Below are 25,544 nucleotides of genomic sequence, written 5' to 3'. Positions count from 1 at the left end.
TTATATTTTTTATTATTATTGTTAGTATTGTATTTTATTTTACGTTATTTATTAAACAGTTCTTATCTCAACCCACGAGTTTTACTTTTTTTTTTTGATTCTCCTCCCCATCCCACGGGGGGAGGAGTGAGGGAGCGGCTGCGTGGTGCTTAGTTGCTGGCTGGGGTTAAACCACGACAAAAGCTCAGAAAAAGTCAGCGTGAATTCAATTTGTAGAACCTGATCTTTGTTTATATCAAACTGGTGGCTTATTTGTCTGCAGCTAGGCTGGAATGTAAGTGCTTCATCATTATGCTATCCAGATATTACAGCAATGAAACTATACGAAAACTTATCCATAAAAACACAAAAAATCAAATGAAATGACAATTGAAGTGTTCAGTTCAATCCTTCTACCAGGTCTGCTGTTTTGGCTACTATGTTTCACAGGGTGTTCTCCAGGGAGAGAAGGAAAGGGGAAGACAAAGCGTGGGAATGCCAAGATGGAAGGTCACTAGGCCTAAGAAAACTAATGTGAAAAACTAAAATTTGTAAGGAGGCCTCTTGAGTCTGGCACTGAAAAAAAACCCAGAAGAATGCAGGCAAATATAGGCTGGAAAGTGGCGCAATTTTTCATGCAGTATGAGTAATCGTCGGATGCAATAAAGCCCCGTGCGGCAAGTTTTCCATCAGAAATGACGAATTATGGAGACAGAATGTATATTCTGAACGAATCAAAATGAATAGTTATTGAAGAAGTTGGAGTGGGTGATTTCACAGACCCCTCCTAGCCTGACCATCTCTACATCTGAGTGTTTAAAGCCCAGACTGACTAACACACTTGAGTATATGCCTATTTTTAAGCAATTTAAGCCAACAGGATGATTCAGTTACACATAATTACAGACATACTTTATGACCGAAGGCATGACAGAGAGAGAGAAAGTGGTTTTGGTCTACTAATGACTGTTGGTACCTTCGGCAATATGCCGTGTGTATATGTAGCCATCAGACTCCCCTGCTGTTTCTACCCCTCTAGAAAATTCAAGGTCCCTGCAGTGCTTTGTTTCCCACTGGAAAATCCCACCGTGGGCTTTTAGAGGGCAAGCCTTCTCTGAAGGTCAGTCTACATGCTTCTACACGAGCCAAGGGATCCCCATTGTGCCTAAGAACAAGTCTAATTGATTTGGGCAGCTGAGGAGAGGAGAAGGCTTGAGGGACATTTGTAAAGCTACTGCTGCTGAGTTTCCTTGGTGCGGGACAAAAGGCCTGGGCCACCTTGCACAGGTTCTGGGATCAATGATCATTTAAGCCTGCTACATTTAGTTATGAAAACAAGCCTTGCTTGCCAACTCAGGGCTTCTGCCCCATGAAAACAGGCTGAATTTTTCACCCAAGCAGCAAGACTTTTCTTTCCCCCAGGAATGGGTTTATCAAGAAAGAAGGACCAAGGAATTCAAGGAGGCTACGGGTGCCACATATCACTCTGTAAACACCACCCAGTGCATGGTGCCTGTTCTGGCTCACATGATAGCTCAGTGATGGTCATCACACGTATTTTGGCTGCATTGGTCCTGAAATGCTTACTGCCTCATTCTCAGGCTCTGTGGCCCATAGAAAGGCCCAACAAACTTAATTTTTCAGGGTGTTCATGTTGAACTCAATGGTAATCCAAAACTATTTGAGTTTAAAATGGCATAGAGTTAACTGAAATTTCCCACACTAGGTAAAATGAAGTAAAAATGCTATTGCGACAAAGCCTATGAACAAGTTTTTTTCGATTACATATACATCTACATGTAGTGGAGTTCCTACTTGACTGGAGCATTGACACATTTGTTGGTGGAGAGCTTAAAATGTTTTTGTGTGGCTGGTGCATAAAACATAATTTTAAGTCTTCTTACTGAAACAGGTAATGCCAAATTCAGGAATTTGGTCCCTTCATCAGAAATGCTGGGAGAGGTCTCTGCTCATTTGGATTTTATAACCCTGAATCTGTTCTGGAAGGGGGGTGCCTTTATCCTTTTTTCCTCAAAGGAACTAAGTGCAGTACTTTCTCTTCTAATAAAACACTGTTATTGCTTTGGTTTTGCCCTCTTCTAAAACAGCATAGCGGTGAGAGCATTCAGTAAATTGAACTGTTTGTTCAAATCTCTCCTCAGACTGAATGAGCTCAAGGCCATATCTAGCCATTAGACACAAAACCTTCAGTAAATTGTGTATTAGGCTCTGGGTATATGAACCAGTACCCAGGTCTCCCAAGTCAAAACTTTACCCTGCAAGTTCAAAGCACAAACAGACCAATTATTTAACCCAACTCAAGCCAACCTAACCCAACCACACGCACATAAACACAATGGATTTTATAACTATTTCTGCAAACAGATGAATATTAGGAGAGGTATTTTGACTACATTTCATGTATGTATTTTTTCCCTATGACCTAAAACATTGTCCAAAACGTTGAGTCAAGATGGGTACAGATTTTGCAAGGGGTCTGCTCAGCCCAGTGCGGCGGAGACGGATTTGTTCCACATATTTTTATAACCCTTGTGTATCATCCAGCCATTCACCCTGAGCTGGCATTTAACATGAAAATCCTCTGATGGGGAGAAACACACACAATGGTGGTAGCCATGGGTCTGCCTGAAAGCACACTGGCTTCCAGGAGCTGGGGATTCTGCAGGACAAAGTCCTGTATTTATACACAGAAGTGTTTCTGGATGGACGGTTGAAGCAAACACTTCTCACACAGCTTTCTGCAGTCATGCCTCAGTCATGACCCAGTGCAAACTCCCGCAGGGGTGAGAGGTTAGTTCAAACTCCATGGCTCATTGGGTTCTTGGCTCCTCTGCCAATTACCATTGGCAGTTATCTGTGGCAGCAGATACCGGGCAATTGTTTATTCCAGTTTATATGTCATTCTAACCATTCACAGACCTTCACAATAAAACCCCATTGCTAAAGAATACAGATCTCAGTGAACCACAGAGGGGAAAAAAACTCAGAGGGTCACTGCAACGGGAACGCGTCGTGCTGCAGACAGTTCTCGGGGAAAAGCTGGGAGCAGGCTGCTCTGGTATCTACTAAGAGGTGCCCAAGTAGAAAGGTCATTATAACAGCAGGGACAGGGCTCTGGGTAAGGATACAGAAAAGCCAGAAGGCAAGGAAGAAATTGGGTGGATGGAAAGGAGAATCTTTTTCTGGTGCTGTCTGACATAAAAATAACAAGTCCAGAAGGGATCTGCTGGACTGCTGTGCCCAGTCCCCTGCTATTACCAGCAAGCAGCTCATCTAACGTTATGAATTTATTATGGAGGGTTCCTTTTTTTTTTGCATGACTGCTGATCACATCTCTTTATTTTGGTGATTTCAATTTCCTGCCTAAACTTATTCATGACTAGTGTCATCTCACGTCAATATGGCCTTTAGATAAACAGTTCTTCTCCCTCCTTAATGTTTGCTCCAGCTGATAACACTGAGTTTGAAAGTGAAAAAAATATCCCAACTCCTTTATTCCCCTCATTTATCATCCCAGTGGGGAAATCTCACAGTTGCAGACAGCTAGTGTGGGATACAGATCCAGATGAAAAATAGACAATGATGTCTACACATAGATTTCCTGCCTAAATTCCTGCAGAGATCTGGCCACTGCAATCCGTGGAGCCCAGAGAGCCATCCAAATGCAGGTGCCTTCTTCAAAGCAAGGTGAACAGCTCTCCAGACTCCAGTGAGTATATTAATTAGACCTTCACTGACTGTGGTTGCACTTTACACATGTAGCTCATGCATAGGGATTTACCCCGTAGATGCCTACAGTTAGTTATGTGAATCTGGATCTGACTCCCACCCTCACTGAAGGGAAAGGTTTTACTGAATCCCTAAACACAGGACTGCAAGTCTGCTTTGACCAGGATATCCAAGAAATTAGCACGGGACTGGGAGATGGACACAGGACTGACAGGAGCTCCAAAATCTTGTACAGTCCCAGTTGTGGGTTTGACCTCAGAAGGGACCAGATGCCTATAAACTTTTGACCCTGCTGATTTATTTTATGCCTTTTCCGTACAAATTAAACTGCAGCAATCATGTTTTCCATTCTTTCAAATGAGAAAAAAAATTGCAATCTTCCCAAAGTACTGTCTCACATGCATTTGCAAGGTAATTTTTGGTGCATTGTTTAAGAGGGGCAACAGAATAAGGTGGAAACGTCAATGTGCATGGCTACTTACTGAACTCACAAAGCAGTGTTCAGATTCTCCGCTTTCAAATAGGATGACATCTTTTATGAAGACTGCAATGGCTCTCATTATGAAGGACATGAAGAGGTGCATATGAATATAATTTCGAGTACAGTGTAGTTTTCTGTTGGGAAGAGATGAAACAACATTTCTGAATAGCAAGGCTTCTCAAAAGCATTATTTATCTATTTACATGTTTCTTCTGCCAAGACATAGACTTACAATTAAACATTGGAAACCCTGAGACAGACTATGTTCTGATGTAAATCACCACAAATCCACTTAAAGCCTTTTTAAATCCACAAAACATGTGGCAATCCATACATCTGCAGCAGTGTTGCTGCTTTTCTAATTCTCAGAAAAAAAGGTCAAAATACAGGATGACAGAAAACAGGTCCATCACACTGCTCTCCACTGGAAAAGACACATTTTTGACCGAGCAAACTGTGCTCGTGATAAAGGTCTGTTTTCTACAGAACGTTTGTACTGCAATAATTCTTTTCAAAGTGAAATGTTTCTTCAGGAAGAGAAATAAATTCTTAGCAGCTGCTGCCAAAATTAACACATATTACAGGCTTTCTGGAGCAATATGAACTGTATTTATACTTAAAAATGAATAGTTATTAATGATATTGAGAAAAACACCAGGGTTTTTCTGTCCCTTGCCCATTAATATTTTGAAGATTAATTCTGATCAAGTAGGTCTTTTTTTTCAAGTGAGACTTTACATCAGCTAAAGTGAAAGGCCTAATACTCTGGAAATGGGTACTTTGTACAGTCATCAGAACCACAACAGACCTCACTCAGCAACAAGATCAAATTACCACCTCTCAATGAGTCACTGTGCATTGGCAGAGTTTATGCTCTTAATCTCTGATGATGGCAAGATAATGTGACCGAGCTGAATCCTCTGTAGTTGCAGGCGAAGGCAAGTCAAATTACACTGTTTCCCACAAACGAAGAGTGTGAACCCTGACAGTTTCACCAGCTTGGCTGGCACCTTGTACCTTGTTGAGATGAGATAATTTGCATGTGTGTCTGATTCACTCTTCCCTTGTAAGAGGAGTGGAGAGAGCACGTGTGCTGAGAAGTGCAAAGATCTTGAAGGACGAGGCCAGCCTTGGTATAAGTGTGAGAGTTACCCTAGAACTTATGCTGTTTCCTACAGCTTTCTTTGGGGGTGATGTCTGGACTAGACTGTCCTAAATTGGACAACCATGTAACGCATTTCAGGGAAGCCACTGGAGAGTGGCATGAGGAGATGGAATCACATCTAGAAGGTTCTTCCATCTCACGGAGGTCTGCTTTTTGCTGTTCTCCCTATACATAAACAACATTATAGTAGGAGATTACCTTATATGCAGACTTCTTCATTGGAGGCACCCAAATTTAGATGCCTGAATCTATTATAAACAATAGAGATTGAGGATTAATTCATTTGCTGCAATCTAGGCATCTAATGCCATTTGATATGCCGTAGAGTATCTGTCCATCAATCCGTAAGGGCCTGGGTCTCCTGAAGGTCCTGCATCATATCTGCTACCCTTGTGCACATCTCAGAGGCTCCAGCATGTCTAAAATGGCTCTGGGTGTCTACGTCTTGCCATAGAGCTATAGCAGGAAGCGCTTCCGAAATAGACTTTGGGAGGTAGTTTTGGGGTGTGATTCACTCGTACCATTTTGAATACCTACTTTAGTAGAAATGCATCATTCCATAGTATCCATATACACCATACTGACTAGGTCTCTGTGGACTATAACAAGATTGTGGGATAACGGCCTCTAATATAGAGATCCGTCATGTAACAATCTACATTTAGTGAGATGAATCCCACCTAAATAATTGGATTGGGGTTATAACCCTCACACAAAGGCCACAAATCTCATACCAGAAAACAGTGGTACCGAAAGATGGAGGAACTTTCCTCCCCTGTCCAACTGAGACTTGACAGAAGTCTTTTGCATCCATCTGTAACACTCATAGCCTATAACTTAAACAGCCACTATGTCCTTTGAGTCATCCCTTTACCTACGCCTTTTTTGCTCATGGTCTTACCTGAAGAGACATAAAATGATCATAGCAGCCGTGAGAGCAATGAGCGATAAAGTATGTCCAATGGTGTAGCCGGTCTTGACTGTGCCATAGAATGCCGTTTGCTAATGTGAAGGAAAGAAACAAAACAGGTCTTTCAAAGAGCTGTCAACATGCATTCCTAAATACACCATCACTGAGCTTTTACTGACTTTCTTGGTGAGACAAGGAAATCACCCTACTCCATTCTGTTAAAAAGTCTCCAACTCCTTCACCCTTTAATATCACATCCAGTAGAGTACATGACTCAAAAACCACCGGTGTGGATAAGAAGAACGTGTCCGGTTGCAGTAGAGCTTGGATCACTCCAAAACCAGGTTACAGTTACACAAGGGAACAGTTCATGCAGGAAGGAGTCTGATTTGACACTTGCAGAGACAGCTACATGGTTATAATCTTGTGGAACAAGAATGACTAATGTTCAGTTAAACAGCGCACTGACACAGCGGCTCTGAGGTGGTGAGTATGATGAGCTTCATCTTATTAAGCAACTTTGAGGACAGAACTGGTCTGGAAATTGGTTTGCTTTTGTGGAAGCCAGACATTGTGTTTCATCACGTAAAAACTTAAAATGTTCTCATTGAAATCACAGATATGTTAATTCAGCAATATAAATTGGAAATTAGTTCATGGCTTTTCTCTTTGACAGCACACAGAGGGAATCTCTGAGCATGGGGCACCACAGGACTTAAATCCAACAGGGAATCCCGGTCTAAATAAAATGGGGAAGTAAGGCAACAAAACTCCAGCTCTCCAGCAACACTCTACATCAATATATTTTGATTTTCAGCTTAAAAAAAGGACAAAAGATCAGTTGGTATTTGGACATTTGTTTTTTCAATGAAAAATCCAAGTTTTTATGAGAATCTAACTCAGTTTGTGGAAAATCTTATTTTTCCAGCCCTTGATTGACCTTCCTCTGCCCTCCTTGTCACCGTTCTCTACAAAAAACCCAAACAACCAAAACTGCAAAGAGCAGTTTAGACAGGAAATCTAAACCCAACCTTGTTTGGGAAAACACTCTTTAATAACAGCGAGGGTTGACATTTTTATACGCTATTTTCATAGGCCTTGACAAGTACTAGGTACTTTACAGAACCAGTGAGGCTGAGATGAGTAGTAATCCTCTAGCATTTGCACAAGCCAGCTTGGAGGGGTGTTAAAACAAGACAGAGCTTTCAGAGAGTGCAAAGGTTACACTGGTCGTATCTATATTGCTTCTTAGACCACAGATCTCAGAGATGGCTAAAAGCACGGTGTCTTCCCAGCCCCATTCAATGAATCCACATCACTAAGAGCTTTGGGTCAGTAACTCTGAATACATAATTCATAGCAAGGGTTTCAGGCCAATTTATCTACCTGATCTTGCCCCTATGATGCCAGGAGGCTACTATGGTGATAGAGTCACCCAGTATGGTATGGTCATACGTAAACCTCGCTCATCTGCACTGCATGGAGGGACTTGCACTGCAGTAAGGAACAGCGGAGGTTCCACCTTTCTACCCCACTGTCTTGCAGATTCCACCCAAAGATAACTAAATACAGTCTTGTTTCTAGTCTTGTTTGAGTTTGGGTTCCCAAAGGCAGCTGAGACTTTTCCAATAAAAGCAGTCAACTTCCTTCATGTTGATTTCATCTTTCTCTTATTATCTAGTTTCCTTCTTGATAGCACCAGAGCAGAAGTGTTCCAGGAAAGGCCTGGCCAGCTGAAGGAGGAAGCTTGTGGTAGGGACTGAGTTTGAGGAAGAGGTTGTCCCACACTATATTTAGGAGAGCAGAGAAATGGGGGAAAGGGAATTAAGACATATCATAGGTGTCAGTAGTGGGGTGGTGGCTGGAAACTCTCCAGTGTGAATACAAGTATAGGCCTTTTGCTTCTTAAGAGTTATTCACAGGAGCAAGTTATGCACAGAAAGATCTTGGTGTTATTAAACAAGCAACTCCCTGCCCATACATTTTACGATGACCAATCCTTGCGTACAGAGAGATGGCTCTGCATTCAGCTTTAATGTAGCATGTGGGGTCATCTCTGTTCTGGAAACAGCACATAATGACTTCTCACTCTTCATTTGCACTTGCTAATGACAATCACCTCCTATTTTACATATATCAGAGCAGAGAATTTGACCCAAGATCATAAATGGAATTGGAATTTCACTCAGAGCTCAGATTACTAAAATATTCTTATTAGAAAAAAAGAGGGATTTAGAGAAGTGAAGGAAATCCATGCCAGGATGCCTGAGTTCTAGCTGTAGACCTAGACTGATTTACAGAATGAAATTAGGCAATTTCATCATTCTCTCTCTGACTTCTGAAACCCTCTGCTTAATTTCACAGGAACGTGATAAGAACAATTAGTTAAAGTAGATGCTAAACCGAGATTAACTGAGAATTAGCTTCCTTGGTTTCTGTTCAGTAACCTCTACGTTTGTCCCTTGGTAACTGAGATTAGAATGTGAAACTTTTACATTTGTAAGAGAAAAAGAACAGAAATACTGATATCAAGTCTTTCAGTAGCCCTGCACCCAAACATGTTTTGGGTTCATGTCACCTAGCCTAAAGTCATCTGGGCTCCTTCTAGAGTAAATGCAAAGAGGTCCCTTTGGAGAGAAATGTGGGGTGAACTGACCTCTGGAGGTGTCTATTTTTCTTCACCATCTTCAGACAGAGCCTATGGGGACACGTGGGGTGGCCCCTCTCTGACCAGATGGAGGCACACAAGGGAGAAGTTGTGCATCACGTCTGACAATGGGACAGCAAAACAACCCCCCCATTTGCTAATACGTGGCCTTTAAAGGTCAGGTTGGAGAAGGAATCATTATCACTGCAAAGATCATAAGCGCGCTACTTTGGTGCCTACATCATCTGCTTCTTAGGGACTGCCAGAATTCACAACTAAAATCTTACACACAGCCCTTATTTATTTTTCGTATTTTTCTTGTTGTTTCTGACTTGAGACCAGTAGGCATTAAAAGTGCATGAAGTGTTTTAAGCATGGAACGTTATCAGTCTGTTCTGGACCTCATGTCCCATACAGCCTGCTGTTCTTTTTTCCTATTCCCTTTACTTCTTTCTCCTCAAACTGACAGCCAATTCAACAACAACAAAAATCTATTCTTCTTCACAGGCTAGTACTGCATGTTCACCCCCCTCAGCCACCTTTCACACAAATTAGACTTAAACAGCATGACAAAACTGCGGAAATTGAGAGAAAATAATTAAGAAAGAATTAAAAGAACACAATACGTGTTCTCTTGGTAACGCGGCACTCTGGCAACGCTGCAATCCATTGGGTCGCCAAAGCTTGTCCCAGGAATTCCCAAATCCCCTTTGCAGCTGGAACATAAACCAGAGCTCTCGATGAAGGACCTTCCCAGAGCAGACCCGTAACAATGGCTTTCGCAATGCGCAGCTGGTGCCACACAGCTCAATCTGAGAAACGAGACACTTGAGGATGTGAAGTGGTGGCTGACCTCAAAGGCAGACTGAGGCTCTCTTCAGTAGAGCCCTGAAATTCTTTGTGCAGCTTTCACTTTGCTGTTTTCTGTATTCTTTCACTGTTAAGGCTGGCTCAGTTCTGTTCAGATTCTCCGTTAACTCTTTGAGTGCCTTGGTAATGTATGACCTTACCCAAAGACTTCTCATTATCTGTATTTATTCATTGTTGAGATTCTTATGTCCAACGTTCACAAACACTGACATATGTCATAAAACAGAAAAAAAGCGTGGGCATAGGTTTAATGTAAACATATGGTTGCAGTGAAATATAATTCTTTTCTAGCATAAGCTTTTTCTTGTTGACAGTGGGATAGCTATAGGTGACTAGTTTAGATTAGATGTTGAACTTTTAGTTAGGTGAGGTGAATCTTGCTTCTAACAACATTTGTTATCCTCTTTAGACTTTACCCTTCATGCCTCAGCATGCCGCAAACCAATAACAAACTCCTTCCTGTGTAATGACAGTACTCTATAAAGCTAATTATACCTAGGTCAGTGATTACTAATTTACATACAGGCAGTATCCCAGAGAGCTTGTGGATTTCCTTACAAAATTCAGTCACATTGCATGAAAATTCGTGTGTTCCCCACAGTTTTCTCGATCTTTAGCTGGTTGAGATCAGTAGAGCAGCACTGATGGTAAGTGAATTATATCCTTTTATCCCTTTTGATCTTTTGATGCTTATGTTGGCCTAGAAATACTGGAATCACCATACCTACTTAAGGATAAATATAAAAGTGGAGGGCTTGTTTCAAAGTTGAACATGGAAAATCAAGCACCTGAAGTTATGTTTGGGCATCACAGAGACACTGGTCCGATCTTTCCAGGTGCTGATTTCCTGCCACCCCCCTGGAAATCAAAGGGAGGATCGTCTCTTTGACCAGACATTTGATCTCTGCTTCCAGCGATCCTCAAGAGGATCCTTCCTTCTTGAGGGATCAGAGTGGGAATGGAAAAAATCAGGCATGGGAAGATCATGTGATTCTGATATTGATCCCTGGTAAATCTTGATGTCTACCCATCCAGGTTTACAAACCTCTTCCCCTGGAGTGTTGTTGGAATCATATCCACAAGCTATGGCATACGGCGCAGGGTACACATCTGTCCAGCCCTGGCTTGTACAATTCCTGGTCACGTTCCCTGGAAGAAAAGAGAAAAGGATGATTTAAAAAGAAACATTCAGCTTGCTGTTAAACAAATGTCTGCCTTTTGTTGATTCAAATGCCAGAGGACCTTTCTTGCAACACGTAGAGTAAAATTCTCATACTTTTTCTCTGTTACGAAGTGTTTATATTACACAGAACACATCAATGGGAGGGACCCATCGGATTGTAAAGTTCAGACCTCAAAAACAAGTACATTTTAATACTGAGGTGCCCACAAAACATCTCTTCTAATGATACCATAATGCCAGTTGTACGCAGACCTTTGGTTGTTGGCACTGCACCAATATTGTTTGAGAGTGTTACTGTCATATTGCCTTTGTTCCTGGAAAACTTTTCATCTAAACAGAGCAGTGAAGTATTTACGTCTTTCACTTCGCTTGTGAGAAGACAGGGATAGATAAAGTGTTCATTTCACATTGTGCAGGTAAAGTCAGAAGTCTGGGAACTGAATGCAGTCCTCAAAACCCAGACCTTACCTACAAGATGAGCCCTGATCAAATGTGATTCCTGGGAAATCTACTGCATTCTTGTTTGAGAACCAAACACTTCAAAATTTGGCTATAAGGGGAGAAAAACCAGATACTGACAACCTGTATTGCCTGTTTCAACAGGTATACTCAAAGGCAGGAAGACTTCCTGGACTCTTAAGCAGGTTGAGTGCCTAGGGCCTCCAACCGGCTAAAAAGAGCCTTAATTAACATAAGGACGTCTCTCTCCTTCAGCCAAAACTGACAAAACTGTGAAGTTCGCGTGTCTCTCTGGTACTCTACACTTCCTGGTCCATCCGGGATTGTAAGGGGGCTGTCCAGTGCAAAGCATTTCTCACTTTGTAAGCCATCTCTGCTTCCTGTCCCAGCTGGACCTCAAACCCACATTGGCTAGGGGCTGTACAGGCATTAATCAAGCAAAAGAAGGAGAGACCAACAATCTGACCAGGATAGACCTTACCCTAAAAGGTTCGTAGTCTAAAAGGCCAAGACAGATCTTTGTCAGACAGAAATAACAAAGAAGCAATACATCCAACAGTACATTGCAAATTCCCCCAGCACCCACTCTGACCACTGGTCCCTACCCTGTCCATCTCACGCGAATCACATCACTGTGGCATTCCTTTGGTGTCATTTATCACACAAAACTGCCTGCCATCCTCAGCTGGAAAGCTGGTACAACAAAGCAGAATGAACAAGCAGTAGTCAAAACTCGCTTCTTAGACGAAGAATTACATCAGTGAAACTCAAGAGCTTTGCAAACATTTCCAACAATGGGGTTCTTTGCACACAGGAATAATAAAACTTCTGCAAACAGGAGCAAATCAATTATGCAGCTATGAGTCATGAAAATATTCAAGCATCACCTCCAGGAATTTCTGACAATTGAGTCATCTGAACATCTTCCTAACCATAGACCTGTCTCGCACTGAAATCAGCAGCAGCCTATCCCCTGGCTTAATTCACTTCTTGAATCCCTGTGACAGGTGGATTTTGACACTATAACTTGCCCCTGTAATTTGTCTTTACAACGGATCTAAACTCCGTGAAGGCTCTGGTGCCTTTGTTCATTTTAACAGCCGCTCCAAAAGAAGTTAACTTTAGCACAGTTTGGTGAGTTGCTGTTCCCCAGGCTTTTTCTGCGCGGTCATTGTTTGCATTTCTTTTTACCAGGGCTCATATCGGGATCATAAGAGATTTTGTGCAAACAAAACAAGGACGTGACTGTTCAGTACTTTTTTTATTGAGGTGTTATGTAATTTCTGTTATTTCTTCTTCATTACAATGGATCCCATTATCTGAACTTTTTTGCTTCCTATTTCCTGCTCAAAACTCCTCCTCTCTGTTTGGGGATGCCTTTAGTTTTCACGGTGGTTTTGATTCTTTGCTTCTTATTCTCAGTGAACTAAGGGGTGCTTCTTTCAGCTTAATTTTCTCATATTTCTCCTATTCCTTCTTTTTAAGTACACTTCCTCACAATTGTTTGATTCTTTTGTAATTCTTCTCACTGCTCTCAAAAATAATTTCAAAAGTTGTCTTAATGCTTTAGCAGATGTGGAAACTAAGGTAGAGGGAAGCACAATGATGCAGCATCACTGGGATTAGAAAATAGTAATACAAATGTCCCTGATTTTAGGGAAACTCGCTTCCCAGAGAAGTTTTTCTACCACCCTTTGCTGCTCATGTCACTTCTTGATGTGCAAATTCACACACATGCTGTGATATGACAAACCTTTCTAGTAACTCTCATGCTCCGTACTAGATGTCTGGGAGGTGCAAAAAGTACAAGGTTAAAAGATAGAGATTTTACCACACTACAATTTTAGCTCAAGTGATGGATGATGTCTCCCCTCAGAGCAAACAACATTTCTAATTACTACTAGTTACCAGATTACTTTCTATACTGAAAACGAACATAAAATTTGGAAAAGTGCCTCACAAGCTTAGTTCTTACTCAGGTTTACAGGCAGCAAACTTTAGACTGAAGTACTAAACTGAGATTTTTATGTTACAAGGTTAAATCCCAGCTCTGCCGCAGACCTCCAGTGAAACTGCAGCCAGTTCTTGTGATCTCCTTGGGTCTCAGTTTCCCCACCAATAGTAGGACTTTGGTAATAAAGTCTGATCTTCTGTCAATAGGAAGGCAAAGTGTTCAAAGCACCAGAAGCTTTATATGCTGTTTTCCAGAACTGTTTCCCCTTAACTTGTGTTTCTCCCTACTTTATGTAACACAAATTCTCCCTAGAACAATGCACTAATGAAGTACATTGAAGCCATAAAATGTAAGTTGCGGTATCAGAAAAGACAGAGCTTCCAGACTTGGAAATGGTATCTCCAGCCTTTGAAAGCTCACAAGGTTTCCAAAACTTTCCCATTTCCTATCAGACTGAAGCTAAATCTTTTGAAACTGTATTCCTGGACAATTAATGAGAAAGGAGACCAGGGTTTTATAACTCAGTAACACATAATTAGCAATGCACAGTGGAGGAGATTCACTGAAAGCTGGAAAGCATCCTGCTGCCAGTAGGTTTGTGCTCCAGGCTCTCCTCTACGTTGTAGAAAAAGGAGGTTCAAGTCCCTGGTATGAACAGAGTCCCCTCGGTAGGGTGGTATTAGTTAACAGCCATGAAATAATCTGCCTTTTGTGGGGTTTGTATTTCATTTTGATCAGAAATGTTACAACTGTCAAATCAGTGCATCTACTCCTAAAAGGCACATCTATTTCGATAAGATGAGGTTTTCCATTTAAAAAAAATGAAACAAAAAGTTTCATTTGAAAAAGCCACAACTAACTCTCATGTACGATGACAATAACCTCATAACATGTCTTACCAGCACTCAGCTTCCTTCTTTCACAGAATCACAGGATGGCTGAGGTTGGAAGGGACCTCTGGAGGTCATCTGATCCAACCCCCCTGCTCAAGCAGGGCCACCTAGAGCTGGTTGCTTGGGAGCATGTCCAGGTGCCTTTTGGATATCCTTGTAAACCTCCAAGGATGGAGACTGCACAATCTCTCTGGGCAACCTGCTCCAGTGCTTGGTCACCCTCACAGTAAAAAAGTGTTTCCTTATGTTCAGATGGAGCCTCCTGTGTTTCAGTTTGGCCCTGGTTCGAAAACGCAAAGGCAACTAGAAAGTCCAAGAGGGTCTCATTACTTCAGAAGTGCATTTGTGAATGGGAGCCTTGTGTGTAACACAAGTCCTCTTCTGGGTGCTTTCAGGAGCACAGAACAAAATCCCCGGTTCCCATTTCAGGGGCGCACAATCTCTGCAGAAGCACCAGGCGTAGGGTCCCGTGAGGACGGGATATCGTTTATGAGATGCTGCTACCGATGCTGCAGTGATATACTGATCTCCAGCTCATCCACAGCAACTCTCCGTGTGGCAAAGAGGAGGTAAGGCAACTAGGCTAAACTGTTTTCATTGTAGTGTAAATTAAGTGAAATCTCTCCACAGCTGCCAAAGGTGTAAATCATGCATGTTGGGAGCTATCCTGGCTCAGCAGATGCACAATAATTGCTAAGGTGAAATAACTCGATTGTGTATCTGAGTCCTGAGCAAAGCACCACAGGGAGACAATTAGAGGGATCTCAGCACCTCAGCTCTTTCACTGCTGTCTTCTCTCTTTGCAGGTATCAGGACAAAGGAGTTTAAAGATGAGGTTTTAAAGGCAACAAGGTGATGACCTTTTCATAAGGCTCCCTGCCAGGTAGGAGGGGATGGATGTACAAAGGGAGCAAAATAACAGTGCAGAAATGAAATGAAAAAAAAAAAAAGTTAGTTCTCTAAAGATGGCAAATGTAACGTGCAGAGGTAATCCTTATACAAACTAAAGAAACTATAGCTACTGTCGGAGAACCAGGATGGGAAACTAAGCAGTCAGCTTTCCAAAAGTATGCTGTGGCATAAAAGCCACTGCTTACAGAAGGGAATTACAAGTGTAAATATGAGGCTAGACCTTTGGCTCATTTATATCAGTGTTTATGACAGCTAATGCACAAAACACTATTGAAAGGCGAGGGGTGAGGCTGCAGGCCTGAATAACCAGTTTTCGGGAAGTTTTTCTGCAGCAGTGCTTTAGAGGCTCACGCATAGCATGACGGGCCATAATTGTTTAATCAAATCACCACATTTCTTGGTCCAGTCCGAGACATGAGCTCTGCCTCTTTGCAGATGTATTGACCATGGAAGTGCAAACGTGTTAGGGGCTTCAGGTCAAGCCCCAGTGAGATTGGCAAGGTCTCTCCCGAGCTCAACATCAGCCCGTCTGCAGCACGCTAAACGCTACCCAACTGCAAAGTTAAGCAGACAGGATGGGCCATCCAAGTAAACTGCTGTATGTATAATATACATACGTATAATAAAACACACTCTTCCTCTTGCACTACCCTGCCTGTATTCCTTGAAAATCTGCTTGCAGTGTGCCACGGTGATTAATGATCATGTACACGAAGCACGAGGGGAGACTGCACTTCCTCCGTACACTTCTGCATCTTTCTAGTATCACGTCTGCTGTAGGACAGGACTTCGCCATCTGGCCCAGCAGCTGCTCCTGGTTTAAGCAAATGCTTCTTTAGAGTTCACAAAGCCCTCTCTAATTTCCTAATCTGCATGGTTTGATGGCATGCCTATTAAGGAAATGGAATTGATGGTTGTAAGCAATTATCCGAATGCTCCCATCTTTCCTTCTGATTAGCTCGTGCGGTTGTACAAAATCTGGTACATGGCTCGCACCTATCCTAAGCGGCTTTTTCTCACTTGCAGGGTGATTCAGAAACTCTCTGCTCTGGGTAGCAAAGACAGAGGGAAGGGAATTCTTCTCAATGACAACAAGCAGGACTAGCTAAATTCTGGGACAAGTTTTGGTTAAAACCCCCCACTTTTCTTTTTAGCATTAAAAAACCCCAGTAAAATAAAAAAAACCAGCACTTGTAAACTCATGATGGAAATGTCTGAGTATTCCTGGTTTTAATACAGTGTTTGGATCTTCAGATTTTACTAATTGCTTTAATTCAATTTCTTCTGAGGAAAGAAGCATTCTCCTCTTCCTATCCCACCCCACTCTTATTGTTTTAAGTTGGATTGATAAATAACAATGAATTGACAGTACTGATACTGATCAGGAGACAAGGAGCATTTTTTTGTCTTTATCCCCTGCCTTTTTTTTTCCCCAATTGGGTGAAGAACTATTGAATTTCCCTAGGAAGCAGAGCAGGTTAAGCAGCTAAACAACTTTTTGGCTTTGCATCTTGCGTATCCTGGTGATGGTGGAAACATCTTCTCCACTCCCTCAAAGGGAGGTTGCATATGAGCTAGTGTTCCACACGCCTAACCACTGAATTTATCTTATTCCTATACTCTGAATTTTTCTTACCTGTTTCTAATAATTCTGATAGCACTTTATACTTTTGGCTTTCACTTGTACCTTCCAGGTCTATCAGCCCTACCATTTCTTTTTATGTTGTGTGAAAACATACCTCCATATGCTTATTTTAGACCTGCTGATGGACAATTCCGTTTAGTACCCCTTCTCTCATTCACCACGAAACAATCATTCCCCACCTACTTTCTCTACAACATTCATGACTGTATTTACCTCTGACTTACACCCTTTCAGTCCACATTTTTCTAAATGGAAGAGCATTAATCTAGCTACTCTACTTGTACAGTGTCTGTCCATACCTTTATTCATACATCGTTCCAATGATAGCGGCCCTATTCTCCTTTGGACGTGAACCTCCCACTGTCACCTAACGGACCTGCTCAGCTGCACCTTTCATGAGGTCTTCTGGCCTTGATCTTGGTCCCTCTGCTGTCCACACAAACAGCCCAGAGGGCTGACTCTAAGTCATCTTCATCTGCCTCCAGAATCCTCATAGCCCTATACAACCGGTCAAACTCTGCTCTGCAGTGAATATTTATTTTCATCACTGTTCCTTGGGAAAAATGGAGAGACGTTGTTCTAAAGCAAAACACTGCACACATAATTTATTAATTGCGACAGACTTTCTGGAACAGGAGCAAACACATGCAAAACTTCTAATTCAATTTCCTGATTTATAAATGTATTTGGGAATGATGTGGAAGAGATATGAATCAAAATGTCTTTGCGGATTGGGTTATACCAACCAGTAAAGGGCCTGGTAGAGGAATGACATGTTGTTCATGACATACCAGAAGAGAAGTGAGGAGTTAGTGGAACCAAGATAAAACCAGAACATTTTCTTTATAAAAGGTGTTTGATCTGGGTAGGAGTTAAACACTGAACAGGTGAACTGAATAAATGCAGAGACATAACTGCAGAGAGATAACTGCATACCAAGCAATTTGTTGCCTATGTCTAGATCTTAAAGTTTTTCTCTTTCTTAATTTCTTTTTGCTTCTCATCTGTTTCAAATACATACTTCAGACTCAGAAACATGTCTGAAAGTTTCTGTCATAGGTGAGGTTTTAGCTCTTTGATCTTAGTGGAAAAAACCCTCTTATTGGCTTTTAATGGCAGCCTGAATTCATACAAAGAGATATAAGGTCAGTCATTGCTAAGGGATGTTCGCTTTTGTCTCCCTCTTGCTTCTCTTGCCCTTTTCTGTAATAGCTTCTAAAGGAGAGGGGAAGGTCTGCTCTGAGTATGAATCTGTCCTGCTTCTCTGTCATCATATTCCATGGTCAGAAATTGATTTTTTCAAGCAGAAGCTACTAAAGCAATAGCAGTTCTTATCATTTACTCTTCTTGAGATGCTGCTGAGCCCACTGGAACATCTCTAGTTCCATTTTTATTATTGATCTGTCCTGCTGTTACTGGGGAACACCTGAGACTTTCAGACAACTATAGCTTGCACTAAACTGGATGCTGAAGTGGTTAGATCTGGGAGAAACTTGTGGGGTAAGTCATGACAAGATATTTTCCAAACTTGCTTTATCTGCCTCAGTCATGATCTCACAAGATCATTCTTTCAGTACAATTTCTGCTTAGTGTTTCATGCTATTTCATATTTTCAGTATTTCTTAACTTAATGCCGTAGTACAACCTGTGGCATGGTGTCAGCATGTCAGACAACAGGCACAGCCTTCGGTTTCTTCATTTGTTCTTTTTCACATCACTTGGCCTGCAGTTATTACTGCCACATCTCCGGTGCTCTGAAGCTTACTGCACCCTGGATTTTGGGAAATCCTCCATTTTCCCTTATCTTCCTTTCCCCTTCCTGCACATTACATTTCTAAGTGTGAAGATCTCGATCCTTAATAAATACAGATAATTCTTCCCTTCTTAACATCACATGTTCCCCTTAATTAGGCACTTTTTGTAAACTCTGTTTTCTCACACTAAAAGCAGAACTGTCAAACTCTAGGACAAGTTTCTCATTAGAACTCTTGATATTGCAATCATAGTATACCAGGAAATATTTACAAGAAAAAGATGCACATTTCTGGATAAGTGGAGGTATGGCAACCCCACAAGCCATGGGCTGGTAGTGGGCTTTCAACCTAAGGACCTCAACACAGTGTGCACTGGCATCACTGGACGTACATCACCTGGTGTGCTCTGTAGGATGGTGGAGAGGTTCAGCTACTGCTGACAAAACCTTCTCGGCACCAGTCCTTCAGAGGACTGGGGCACATGCATTGTGACACCTCAGTTGCAAACAAATCTCAAAGGTCTAAAGCAAAACCAAGCTTTAAATATGCCGTATATCCAGAAAGCCACCTGTTTCTTTACTTACACCCATGCACATTGCTGGAGCTGGCTAACACGAAAGGTGCACTCATAAACGCGAATGTAAAATCAACACCGATCTGTGGAAACGGGGTCATCCAGCACTGTTGTCTGCCTTGGACCTTCTGTTGTCCATGACAAATGAGAAAAACGAACATCAAACAGGGCTGGAGGCTGCCCTGATGGGCACAGTGAGCAGAGGCGTTGGCTGACTTGTCCCCTTTTCTGTGACTTCAGGGTGGGCTGTGGAAATGATTAGCACAATTCCACGTAAATGAGGAGGTCTCCTGGCAATTCTGCCTTTGTGATATGGACAGCAGAGCACCTGAGCAGGTTGAGGGCTCTCAGTGAACAAACCTCCAAAACAGATGCACTCAACTGCTTGGTTCCTTTTAAATGAGCATTGTAGTAAATAAATAGCGGGTCTGGTTCATTTTTGGGTTCTCGATGGTACTGATAATGTCTTCTGCTTATCTGCTCATCCCTCTCCTCATTTTATTCAGTTTTCATTCCAGTTTCAAAAGCAATATAGAATAAAGGAGAAAAAAAATTGAGGAAAAGAATGCCAGCTCAAGAGAGAGAGATTAAGCTGTTTTTCAAGTAAATGAGAATCATTTTTGGAGGGGGGAAATAAACGTGATTCTGCATTTTTCTTTGTTTTCATCTACTCATTATAGATCTCTTTTGCATGAGCAAAAGGTTGGGATTCTTCTCACCTAACTTTTGCCATGGAAATGTAGGGAGTCTAGTCTAAAGTAGACTATCAAGTTCCCTGTAGAGGCCATATCAGACATCCAAAGGTCATCTCATCCCTTCCTAAGAAATGTCATGGGATAACCCATGTCCTGAAAGTGCCAGAGGGAGAAATTAGACAAGCAGTTTAGCTTAGATGCTTAATGTTAGGTGCCCATGGTTCAGCGGAATCAGTCTCATCCGTATGTTTAACTAACCAAAAAGAAAGGCAGCAGAATACCAGCTCCCTGGAGTCCCTATCCATGTCCTACTTACAGATTTCATTGGACTGTCCCAGAACATGGCTATACTCTGCTCCAAGACTCACGCTGAGCCAACAGGGACTCACATGTGTTTGGAGGGCTCCACACAGAGCACGTGAGGACCCTGCAAGCTTGCAGGTGGCATCAGTGGAGCTACCTGCAGTAGTCTATTTAACCACTTGCTTCAATGAGGGCCTCATTCTCCTGTTATTTCATGGGGAGCTCTTCCATTTGCTCCGTGAAGTTGTGTAGAGTTGTGCGTGTGTGCCAGAACGGGAAGGGGTGGGGAGTGGTAATAGTTGGGTATTGCTTCAGCCTGAACTGCTAGGACTTGGATGTTAACAATAAATGACATACATCCAATGAATTTGACTTGACTACCTCTGTCCTAATGAAGTTGGATAATGCTACAAAGGATTAGTCAATGTGTTTCAAAGGGAAGGTATGGAGAGAGGGTGTCATCATTGAAAAAAAAAATCAGATGACAGAATTAGACCTTTGCTGTCCATCATACTGAATTTGCCAAAAGGCCACCAGTAAGAGGCCACGAAGGATATGAACCACATTTTGTGTGTAAGTGCTCACAACAACTGAGCTGTACATGGGATCAAACGGTAGTTAAAATAACTTCGGGCAAAATATTAAAAAAAGAGAATGACAAAAGACAACAAAAAAGCTCTTGATTTGTATTTGTTGAATTGAAATGTACCACAGAGAAAAAGATACCTTTTAAATTCAAATGAAAAAGCTATCTGAGAGAAGAGTATGAATGTGCAAGTTTAAAATGATAAGAAGACATTAAATAAATAAATAAATAAATGTATGTAAACTTCATGATAGATTATGATTTAAAATATCCACAATAACATAATAAGATCTATGATTTCTCAGGTAAGTCTTGGGGCTCTGCTTACGCAGAAAAGGGCTTGTTTAATGACTTTAGGTCAGATTTTGAATGCTAATGCTGGTATAAACTTCAGTTACTCCAGGTTTAAAAGACTGTAAACCCAGAGAAGAATTTGTCTCCAAGTTCTTTAGATATAAGACAATATTTGCATACAACTTGCAATGATACTAAACACACAAGTCATTTAGATACAACTGAAAATTTTATCTATGTGTCTGTGGATGAGCAGATTTGGTCCACCTATAGCTGAGATCCTGAGTGTCTGTTCTGAATTACTCCACAGACTTCCCTCCGTGAAGAGTGGGGAAATCACAGGCTGATTCAAACCCCAGAGAAACACCTCCAGGACATAGTGGATGTGCCTCTCTGTTTACTGCAGGAGAAAACCCATATATCTGGCTAGATTTAATGCTGAGCTTTCATACGGCTAACATTAGATGATACTGACCCTGATTACCTGCACCATGTAGACAGAAAGGAGCAAGGCTGAAATCAGTAGAAAACCCATCTTGATTAACATATGAGCTTGTTTAAATTCAGGAGTTTATAAATCCCTTGACTGGATCGAATCATCTTTCTCATGCAGCCTAGACCTTTTAGATCCCAAACACCATGTAGAAGAAGAAAAGCTTGCTGTTTTCATGAATCAATGCTGATAAATATCCCTGTCATTTCAAAATTCCTATTTAAGAGAAAAGATTGCAAACCTAAACACTTAGTGTTGTTCTGCACAAATGTGTACCTTAGAGGTGACACACAATACAACTGCCAATTTTTGTAGCTGGTGTTAGCCACGGGAGTCTGGTTACGTGACTCTCATCCCACCCTAATTCTTGCCTGAAGAACTGCACAAAACCTTCTGAATGAGCCCCATGGAAATCAGTTTAACAAACTGTGAGTGCACGTAAAAGCTGTCAACAATAAGCACAGACAGCTTCAAGCTCGTTCTAAGACTCCAGGTAGCCAGCGAAAGCATTGCTTCCATGGATATCCAAAGCCAGATATGACTTGGTGGATTTGCTTCTCAGCACGTAGGATTTGGGACTGCTAAAGAGGACAAAGAGCAGCAGCTTGAAGCCAGGAAATGTCCTGAGCCAGCCAGCCAGCATTCTTAGCAATGACATTCAAAGGAGGGGACACAATTTTGCTGAGACAACTTAAGATTCACCTGAGACCAATATTTAAAGTCTTGGCTTGCCTTTATAGCTCATAATGCACAAATCGTATGTGAATATTCAGTGAATAGGTGCAGAACGGAGTCCCTCACCCTCCTGGCAGTCAGTGACTGACACGGTCCGGTTTCTTTCCCTCCCTGTATCTTTGGCTCACTGCATATGAAATGCAGTGGGTCCATCAGAAGAACACACAGAAGCAGCCCGGGAGATGTCCTGGATGCTTAACATCATCTAATCACTTTAAAAGCTCATCAAAGCTATCAATCTCCAAAGTTAGCCTTTACTTCCAAGTATGAACCTTCCAAGTACTAACCCTGGCCCAAGGATCTGACTGGTACAAGGCATGATTGAGGAATGATGATGTCCAGTATTCAAGAGGACACGTGGAAACTTAATAAATCTTTCAGGTGGGCAATCAAAGTGGCATTGTCACAATCTGTGATCTATGATATATCGCGCACATTTCCATATAAGTTTCCTGACTGCTTCCTTGCATTATCTCTTTTCCTTTATTTGTGCATGAATGTCACAATAGCTCTGAGAATTTCTGTTGTCTTCTTGTGATATGGTTTTAGAATTTCAACCGTTGGAGCAGGTTATGTCTAAATGCAATAGGGGTATGGCAGGGCATGAACCAGTACTGGATGGCAATGCCAGTTAGACTCTCTGATGGCTTCCTACCCACATGAAAATGCACTGATGACAACGCCTGTTCCAGACAGCACTGTCACAGTTTGGCTACACCTGTGAAGTTGTGCACTCTCCACTAGTCCGGCGGCAAAAGTATAGATTCATGGTGAGGGATCCATCAACACTGACAAGTTCTAGTTCCTTGGATCACTCATGCCTGGTGTTTGGCAGTGTACTTCTAACACCAGGAAAGAGTTGGTGTTTGATGCGAAAATCATGAAGATGAAGAAAACAACTAAGGGGATGAAGACATCATGTAGTAGAGAATGGGGGGAAATCAGGAATTCGTGGAGCAGGGGAGGGAAGATAACGGCTGAAGCTGCAGTGTTATCTGATAACAGTGCTAGTGTTGTATCAACACACTTGACCAACATTGAAGGATTCTGAGTTGAACTATGCAAATGCATGCACGTATTGGTGTGCTTAGCTCCGCACAGGGAAATTGCCATGCCTGAATGACTCTAGAAGCGGCATTACCCACCTGCAAAGAGGCAGAATCCGCATAGCTCTGTTCTAGATGGCTTGAAAATAGGAATATACCAGAATTAATGATGAATTGCAGTCCTTGCAGTCAGTAGGCCCACTAAGCACAAGGAAGGGAAGTGGAGCAGGAAAGAGAAGTAAAACGTGTTCATGAGGGAGGGTGTCCTGGTTTCAGCTAGGACAGAGTTAATTTTCTTCCTAGTAGCTGGTATAGTGCTGTGTTTTGGATTTAGTAGGAAAATAATGTTGATAACACACTGATGTTTTTAGTTGTAGCTAAGTAGTGTTTATACTAAGTCAAGGATTTTTCAGCTTCTCAGGCCCAGCCAGCAAGAAGGCTGGAGGGGCACAAGAAGCTGGGAGGGGACACCGCCAGGACAGCTGACCCAAACTGGCCAAAGACCTATTCCATACCATATGACATCATGCCCAGTATATAAACTGGGGGAGCTGGCTGGGAGGGGCGGATCGCGGCTTGGGAAGTAACTGGGCATCGGTCAATGAGTGGTGAGCAATTGCATTGTGCACCACTTGCTTTGTATAGTTGAATTCTTTTAGTATTACTATTGTCATATTATTGTTATCATTATCATTGTTTTTCATTCCTTTCTGTCCTATTAAACTGTCTTTATCTCAACTCACGAGGTTTGGGGTTTTTTTTCCTGATTCTCTCCCCCATCCCAGGGGTGGGGGGGGAGTGAGCGAGCGGCTGCGTGGTGCTTAGCTGCCGGCTGGGGTTAAACCACGACAGAGGGGAAAGGAGAGCAGAAGTAAATTTAGAGCACTAGAGGAAAAAAGGAGTTTGGCAAGCCTGAAACTCAAAAGGATCTCACCTCATTGAGTGGTATTCCAGAGCCTGGTTATTCCCATCCCCTACCCCTTAAGGCAATTATTCTCATAGCTGAAGCTTAAAAACTGTCAGTGCTAATTTTTACTGTTTAACTTGTGCACAATGGACAATTTGCTTTTGGAGAAACTGCGGGAAACAAATCCCTATTACAAATGTCATCTTCCATGTATTGAAAGAAAGCTGGAACACTCTGGTCTAGGGATAGCAAGTAATGCACTTTAATAATGAAAGGTGCCAAAAATATTTTCATCTATCTCCTTCACATGGTACTGACGAATGTCATCAAATAATGAAAATCTTCTGGATTTGTGAATGGCATAAAAATTTAATGTCAAATGACATCAGTACTATGCTAGGCATTTTAAGGTTTCTAAATGCCACGAGACATTTTATCTTTTATTTACCATGAGATAGGACATTAGTCATTTGAAGAGCATATTCTCCATTAAGCAGGAAAATCACATTAACTCTTTGTTTCCCAGTATTTCACCCTTTTCCTGCTATAAACATAAAAAAGATTTTCTCTTGCTCACAACTTGGTATAAGCTTTCATGTTCCTGCAAAGGGATCAAAGAGTAAGACATAAACATTAACCAGATGATTGAATTCCTTGAAAGCTATTCAATGATACTCACTACACAAAGGAAGAACTGCTTCACAAACTTTAATGGCATTAATTTTGCAACAAATCCTATAAAACAAGAGGCAATCTTACTCTCCCTTTATTTAAGACCGTATCTGCTTTCCACATTTGTATATGGTTGTACAAAGTGCATAGCTCAGAGAAAATCAAAGCTGTTGTTTCTGCTTTGGAAATGGCATCAATTTCTCTGTTTACAGGAGATGCTAGCACGTATGCTCTGCAGAAGTGGGATTCACCTGTATTGTAAGACATTCACATCTGCCAGAGCCACTCTACAATCATTTGATTGTAAATGGAGAGAAATATGTGGTTTATAGACATTATCCAACTCATCCTGAAGTCGAAGTCTAAAGTCAGCTGAACCACACCTCTAAGGAGCCTATTTCTCACCACTGACTGTAAAACAAGCTCAGAGATAGGTTTATATACGGAAAACTCTGAAATCAGTTGATACGAATGCCATTGCAGGTTAGAAATTGGTTTCCTAAATACAGGTATCTTAGCACCAGTTGAAGCATCCTCATGGATTTCTTAGATCCCCAGAGTATCTCAAATGGCACCAGATGCTTATGTTTAGGAAACTGAGTGGAGCCCTCAGTGTCCACAGTGTAGGTGCCTACGT

The 25,544-nt window shown here is 41.8% G+C and overlaps 1 protein-coding gene across 1 annotated transcript in view; it reads right to left on the bottom strand.

Moving 5' to 3' along the window:
- LOC127012711 (vasoactive intestinal polypeptide receptor-like) overlaps positions 1 to 25,544 on the bottom strand; it is a 98,800-nt gene that overhangs the window by 29,564 nt on the left and 43,692 nt on the right. Inside the window, exons 5-7 of the mRNA XM_050890945.1 lie at positions 10,848 to 10,951; positions 6,277 to 6,377; positions 4,212 to 4,344 (exon numbers count right to left, since the gene is read on the bottom strand). Of these exons, the coding sequence (XP_050746902.1) occupies positions 4,212 to 4,344; positions 6,277 to 6,377; positions 10,848 to 10,951 (338 nt within the window). The remainder of the gene's footprint in view (positions 1 to 4,211; positions 4,345 to 6,276; positions 6,378 to 10,847; positions 10,952 to 25,544) is intronic.

The sequence above is a fragment of the Gymnogyps californianus genome, chromosome 2, assembly GCF_018139145.2.
Source record: "Gymnogyps californianus isolate 813 chromosome 2, ASM1813914v2, whole genome shotgun sequence".
Lineage (NCBI taxonomy): Eukaryota > Metazoa > Chordata > Aves > Accipitriformes > Cathartidae > Gymnogyps > Gymnogyps californianus.
The sequence above is the reverse complement of the archived record's forward strand: the minus strand, read 5'-3'. Positions and strand labels throughout refer to the sequence as shown.